The sequence below is a fragment of the Pteropus alecto genome, unplaced genomic scaffold (assembly GCF_000325575.1).
Source record: "Pteropus alecto unplaced genomic scaffold, ASM32557v1 scaffold43, whole genome shotgun sequence".
Lineage (NCBI taxonomy): Eukaryota > Metazoa > Chordata > Mammalia > Chiroptera > Pteropodidae > Pteropus > Pteropus alecto.
In genome coordinates this window covers 8,716,501-8,724,244 of record NW_006435764.1, presented here as the reverse complement: position 1 = coordinate 8,724,244, position 7,744 = coordinate 8,716,501, and the positions used below count along the sequence as shown (strand labels likewise).

Here is a 7,744-nt window from a genome sequence, read left to right as displayed (position 1 = left end):
GGGTTCCTTTTTCTCCACATGCTCTCCAACACTTGTTATTTGTCTTGTTGATGATAGCCATTCCAACAGGTGTGAGATGGTACCTCACTGTGGTTTTGATTTGCATTTCTCTCATAGATAGTAAAGTTGAGCATCTTTTCATCTATCTGTTGGTCTTGGAAAAGTGTCTATTCAGATCCTCTGCCCATTTTTTAATTGGATTATCTTGTTGTTGAGTTGTGTATGTTCTTTGTATATTTTGGATATTATCCTCTTATCAGAGATATTGTTTGCAAATATCTTCTTCTCTCATTCACTGTTTTGTTTTGTTGATAGTTTTCTTTTGCCTTTTTATTTTGTTGATCGTTTCTTGCAGGCATCTCCCTAAAGTGCCTCACATAAATAGTCTTCCAATGGGGATACAATATCGATGTGGAAACAAATCAGAAGGTTGGGGAATGACAATGTGGAGCGTAAGAGAATGTGGAGATTCTCATTTTAAGCCTGGTATCAATCAACTAAGTGACCATAATTAGATCATTTAATCAGAGTACCAATTGCTTCAGCCAATAGAATAAGTAATCTATTCTGATGCTATGAATGACCTCAGAAGGAACACAGGCTGACGAAAATCAGCAAATTGGTCTGCAATGACAACTCCTCTCAAAAAATATTGTAAAAAAATGAGAAGCATTGACTAAAGGTTGTATCAGATACTGTCGCTTAGCTGTTTAAAAAACTCCAATAGATCTCCCATGTCTGTAAAGGAAAGGCCAGCTTTCCTAACCTAGCGTTTTAGTCCATTTAGGCTGCTAGAAAAAAAATATACCATAGACTTGGTGGTTTAAACAATGAAAATTTATCTCTCAGAGTCTGGAGGCTCAGAAGTCCAAGATCAAGGTGCCAGTAGATTCTACCTCGGGGGAAAGCCTGCCTCCTGGTTCATAGAGAGCCATCTTCTCTGGTGGAAAGGGCAAAGAAGCACTCTGGGATCTCTTTTATAAGAGCACTAATTCCTTGGTGATGGCTTCATCCTTGTGATCTAATCACCTCCCAAAGGCCCATGTCCTCATACCATCCCACTGGGGATTAGGTTTCAGCATATGGATTCAGGGGTGACACGTCCAGTCAATAGAATTCTATCTCAGCAACCCCTCACATTCATGTCCTTCTCACATGAGAAAAAATATGCTTTCAATCCCAATAGCCCCCAAAGTCTTATCTTATTTCAGCATCAACTTTAAAGTCTAAGTCCAAAGTCTCATCTAAATATCATCTAAGTCAGATCTGGCGGACACTCAAGGTACGATTGATTCATCCCGAAGCAAATTTCCCTCTAACTGTGCACCTGTGAACCTAGCTACATCATGAAACCAAACTTATAAAATACAATGGTGGGACAGGCACTAGATAGACATCCCCATTCCGAAAAAAGAGAAATGGGAAAGAAGAAAGGACAGATCCCAAGTAAGTAAAAAACCTAACAGGGCACACGAACCTTAAGGCTCAAGAATAATCCTCTTTGGCTCTCTCACTCTGACTTCCAAACACACTAGGTTGTGACATCACCTCTGTGGCTCAGCCGGGAGGGCCCTGCGGCAGCTCTCTGCCAGGTCGTGATCTTGAGCCTGTGGCTCTGTCAGGCAGCTCTGCTTTTTGAAATCTAGGTGGAGGCAGCCCCACTCCCATGGATGCAGCTCATGCAGCCGCTCTCTGCTGTCCCACCCCTGAGGCCCTGGGTGGGGGCATCCTGGCTCTCTGCCTGAACCACAGACTCGGGCCCAACCTTTGAAACTCATTCTTCTCGGGGCCCTTGCACTCTGGGCCTGCGGTGGGAGTGGTAGCCCTGAAGATCTCTGACTCGCCTTTGGGGTCATCCTTCCATTGCCTTCCGGCTACTATTCAGATGGATGACCCATACGAATTTCCTCATCAAACCTGCCTCATGGCAGTTCTCTTATTGTTCTCATTTTTTTGCAATATGGATACACAGAATTTTCCGAACCATAAAGTCCTGCTTCCTTTTGCTTAATTCCGAAATCTTTCAGTCATTTCTCTCTTCTCACATTTTACTATAAGCTATCAGGAGAAGCCAAGCCTCACCTTCGACACTTTGCTTAGATATAGCTTCGGCTAAATTTCATCGCTTGCAAGTTCTACCTTCAACAAAACACTAGAATATAAACGCAGTTAAACCAAGTTCTTTGCCACTTTATACTAAGATCACCTTTCCTCCAGTTTCCAATACCATGTTCCTCATTTCTGTTTGAGACCTTCTCAGAATGAGCCTTATCATCTGTATTTCTACCAACACTCTGTTCAGGATGACTTGGGTATTCTCTAGGAAGATGGAGCCTTTCTCTACTCTTTTCATTCTGTGCTCTCACCAGAATCACCCTTTCATGGTCCATTTGCAGCAATATGAGCTTTTTCTGGCACGGACCTCAAAATTCTTCCAGCCTCTACTAATTACCCAGTTCCAACTCTGCTTTTACATCTTTCGGTATTTACTACATTAGCACTCCCACTTTTAGGTACCAATTTTTCTGTTTCAGTCCATTCAGGCTGCTGTAACAAAGACTGGGTGGCTTAAACAACGACAAGAAAATTTATTTCTTACAGTTCTGGATGCTGGGAAGTCCAAGATCAAAGTGCTGGCAGATTCAGAGCCTGATGAGGACCTGCTGCCTGATTCATAGATGGCAGACTTCTCACCGTGTCCTTGCACGGAGGAAGGGGCAAGGCAGCTCTTTGGGATCCCTTTTCTAAGGGCTCCGCTCTCATGATCTAACTACCTCCCAAAGACTCGACTTCTAAATGCCATCACACTGAAGATTAACTTTCAACATATGAATTTAAATTTAAAGGGACGCAAACATTCAGTTTATAGCACCAACCATATCATCTGATCATAACTAACTGCTTACCGTCTGCCTTCACATTATGCTACATCAGAATCTGGTGTTTTGGTACACACTATTTCCTCTACTTGGCTTTTGATGCCTATCTTACTTCATCTTACCTTTTTGCCTGAGGAATTCCTACTCACCCATCAAGACATAGGTCAAATACTACTTCTTCTGTGAAGCATTTCCTGGCTCTCTCAGAATTAGGTTATCTTCTACATTCCCATAAAGCACTTAGTAGCTAGTTCCATAATAGCATTTGCTAAACTATATTGCTATCTATTTATATCTTGGCCTATCTATAGTTGTTAGCACCTTATGGACAAAACCCACACCTAATTATCTTTGATCTCCAACATCTAGCTCATCTAGTAGATGATCAATAAATCACTATAAACCTGAATATAGGAATATTGAGTGGATAATTTAAAATGTCTTAGAAATTTTATAATGTTAAGTATGGGAAGACTTTCAGACAATCTTAATCAAATTCTTCTATTTGCTATTTGAGATAATAGAGGGTGATGATTTTTCTAAAAAAAAAAAAACAGTGAGTTAATGGTAAAGGCAGTACTGGTATATGTTTCTGATTCCCCATGTAGATGTTATTTCCCATCTACTGTCTTAAGGCAGAGATGAAAATAATTTGGGAATACAAGAAGAAAAGAACATCAAAATGACTGTTATATTAATGTTTCCCCCACTCCTTGGTTTTACAGATTGTATTTTTCTTGCCTTTGGATGTTACTCAAGATAGTGAACTATCTGTCCAAGACGAAAATGCTATAGTACAATTTGAGCTTCAAGAAGAGTCTACCAGTGATTACTCAACAGCAAACGTACAACCTGTTTTCTTTGGAGGCTATACTTTCTTCAAATTGAGAGTCTCAAAAAGTCCTTTAACCTTCCAACAGTCGGAGAAGAGAGGCAGTAATTATTACTACACATCTTCATTTGTGACAGATGAACAACAGAAAAATACCCCTCCTGCTGTAAAACTTTATGAGGAAGAAATTAAGCCAGAACTTTTGCCTCCCAGGTTGGAGAAAAGGTCTTCAGAAAATATAACGCGCACTGAACAAATGAATGATGAAGACCTACAGTTTGCGATCAAAAAACCCTCAAGAACACCGGAAGCGCTAACACCCCAAGAGTTGCCATCCCAAGTTCTTCCAACCCAAACTTACCCAGTACAAGCCCTGCCATCTACAGTCCCAACATTCCATATCACACCATCTCATGGCCTGATATCTGAAGACATGCCATACCGTGACATACCATCCTCCGACACACTATCCCTATATGGACCACCCCCAGGCACATCATCCCAAGGCACACAATCCCAAGAAACACAATCCCAAACCATATCATCCCTAGGTACATCATCTCTGTTTACAGCATCCCAATACATGCTATCCTCAGATACGGCGTCTCCAAATACACCATCGCAGGACATTTCACAAAGTGTGCTTTCTCAAGAACAAAGTATGCTTTCTCAAGCACAAGGTAGGCTTTCTCAAGTACAAGGTAAGCTTTCTCAAGAACAAGGTAGGCTTTCTCAAGCACAAGTTCTGCCAACAGAATCCAAGCTATTGGAAGCCAAAACATTCCATGCTAAGCAGTCTCTTAGTGTACAACAACTAGAACAGCAATCCCTGAGTCTTCAACAAAAAAACGGCCAACATCAAGACCAGCAATTTGTACAGGTAGCATATCAAGACATTCAATCAGAAGTCAGTTTACTGACCCAAGAATGGAAATATGAGAAACACCAACGCAAGAAATCCACAAAGAAGCCTTCCATCAAGGAGCATAGAAAAAGCTCACTATCTTCAAAAAGGAAATCGGCAGACCTGTCGATCAAAGACCCGCAATCTTCAAGGAGGAAATCCCTAGACCAGCATATCAAAGCATGGTTATCTGATAGGAGGCACTCCACCCACAAGCAATTCCAGCTTACGCAAACCACACATCGAGCCCCAGACCAGCAAGATGAAGACCAGCTGGCCCAAGGAATACAATCCCTAAAGCAACCATCCCAACATGGGCATAGTGAAGACCAGCAGGACAAAGAAGAGCAATCCTCCCAAACACAATCCAAGGATAGACAAGATAAAGCCCAACACCAGCAAGCTGAAGACCGGAAAGCCCAAGAGGAAAAACCCGCAGTGCAGCTAGGCCAAGACCGGCAATCTCTAGACTTGAAAATCCCATCCTGGCAAACCCAAGATCTTTTAAAGAAAGAACCCCTAAAGCAGAAAGTTCTATACCAACAAGCCCCAGCTGTGCAGGCCGTACCTCAACAACACCTTGGTTGGAAAGCACAAGACGTTCCATTTCAAGGGGCTCAGTATCAAGATATCAAACTTCGGGAAATGAAAAGTCTGTGCCAAAAACCAAGTGATGTGCAGTCGGAAGACGTGAAGTCGGATTTCCATCATTCCTCCTGCCAAAGCTCAGTACAAGACATGTATTTCAACTATTTGTCCAACACAGAGTCGGATGTGCAACAAAACACTTCAGTTTGCTCAACTTCGTACAAAGAAAATCCAGCTTTAACCTCATGTTGTTTAAAAGATCAACCACAATCTGAAGACTCTGACTAACTTGCAAAATCTACCCAAATACCACACTGCTCCCGATTATGAAACCGAATTAGGGAAAAACAACATAGTCTCCTCCAACCTATGTCCTCAAGTGTTGTTGCTATACTATTTACTCATTGGAAAATGAAGAGCATGCAGAACACTTAAAGGATTTGTCCTTAATTAAAATAAAATGACAACAATATTAACACTCTATCAGAACTTTTGAGGGGTCAAGGAATACTTCATGTTTCAATTTATGATCAGCAATTCATTTTACAGCTTAATATTTAATGGACCTAGTTTTCTATGGTGCTGGTATTTCTTGCCTCCTCCTCTGTGTATTATAGGGGCTCAATAAGTCGACCAGGAAGAAGACTATTCGGGCTCTCTAAGGGCTCAGGAACCAAAAGAATCAGCAAGGAATAAAAAATCAATCCCACTATCCCACTGTTTTGCTATTTCCAATCACCCAATTTACTCTCTCTTCCCAAATCTATGTTGAGGATATATACTCTAAATTTGTTCAATTATTAATGAGGTAGAATGTGGCAATGAGTACAACTATGTGGTATAGGGAGAGAATAAAACACACCCAGAGACAGAGAAGTAAGAGGCAGGGAAGGGCAGAGATGCAGACATCGTAATAGAAAGTTTGACAGACTGTAATATATTGCGTGAAGCTCTAGCTCCCTTCCATATGCGTGAACTCACTGCTTTTAACTTCTCAACTCTAATGACATATAATTTCATCCTCAGTGGTCAGAGAAAATTGTGCGATCAAAAGTCATCAGTTACTCCTCCATCTTCCAAGCCTAACTGTATTTTTCCAATCCTCTTTGTCCTTGATCACTCTGGTACATTTAGAGTTGTAATCATCCCTTCTTTCTGCAATATTCATTACTCTCGTTGGCTTCTGTGTTTTTTTCTTCCTGCTACAAAAAGTCTAAAGTACCTCCAGGGCGAAATCTCTCTCCAGCTTCCTTCCTCTTTGAAATCATATACTCTCTTATAGTTCTCTTATATTCTTGTGAATAACCCCAGACTGTGTCATATCTGTGTCTTCCAGAGAATTTCAAGCAAGGGCTTGCTTCTAACAGACATTCGGTAAATCATTTTTAAAATCATAGATGGGAGCCTGGGCCCTCCACATAGGGGTGAGTGAAGTTATGTGTGGTACAATAACGAGGCACAGAGGTGGAGAGGCTGGCTATGTGTTCCTTGACATCTTTACCTCTACAGTAAGGATTAGCCTCCTGAGCTTCCCAAGGTGGTTCAATCTTGGTACAGTCCATACTTGAGTTGGCTTCCAGTTTCTAAATGGTTGTCACTTTGTATTCAACTTGCTCTGAATAATACTAATAATTTCCCCTTTTGCTTTGACTAGATTAGCATATGTTGTATGGTTCTTGTATAATGAGTTTAACTTCCAGTCTACAAACTCAGGTGTTTAGAAAATATATATTTACAATTCTTCATCAAATTCTTTGAGAATCCAATCCATGCAATCATTCCTAACCATTCAGCCCCATATCCACCCAATACACAAACACGCACATATACATTAACGCACACTTGCACATGGGTCCTAGAGTCTTAAATGACGCCAAGTCATTGGAAAGGCAATTCCTATCATCACTGATTAGTACACATTGTTTACCACTGGGAAACTTGTTAGAGTCATTGGTTGGGTTTGTTAGACCTTACGTGTCCTGTGAACTTGATGCTTCTGTACCACACTTAGAAAACAGGTATTTTCCCCCATAATTTTAAGAATGCAGCACCTCCTAAGATCTAAATATACAGTGTGAAGATGTAAAAAATATTAAAAAACCATCCTGAGTTTTTGCCACCCCATTGGGAATGATGTTGGGGAGCAAGTCGGAAGCCACCAGTGTTCCCCCAGACCCAGAATCACCTTTCCAATATGCAAGAACCCCACTTTTTCTCTCTGCTTTTCAAGGGCATTCTACTCCTCATCTCTCCTTTATGAGACAGTTTATACTATCCTATCAATGAATTTGCATCTAGAATTGATGAAATCGAATGTGTTTAGGAGGCAATAGGAGAATGTTAATATATGAAGTAATTGATTATAAGACCAAGGCAAAAGGCTGCAGGGAGCCAGAGCATTTAGAATTTACTTAAAGGCAACATAATTTTTTTTAAATTATTTTATTCCAAATGTAATGTGTCTTTCTTAGAATCTGTTAGGCTTGTTTTGGGTAAGATTGGGAAGAGCTGACTTTCTGATGCTGATAGCCTTACACTCAT

General features: G+C 40.8%; 1 protein-coding gene across 1 annotated transcript in view; it reads left to right on the top strand.

Moving 5' to 3' along the window:
• The window catches only part of MS4A14 (membrane spanning 4-domains A14), a 17,511-nt gene extending 12,020 nt beyond the window's left edge, over positions 1-5,491 (top strand). The window contains exon 6 of the mRNA XM_006911359.1: positions 3,605-5,491. Coding sequence (XP_006911421.1) covers positions 3,605-5,491 — 1,887 coding nt within the window. The remainder of the gene's footprint in view (positions 1-3,604) is intronic.
• The last annotated feature ends 2,253 nt before the right edge of the window (positions 5,492-7,744 follow it).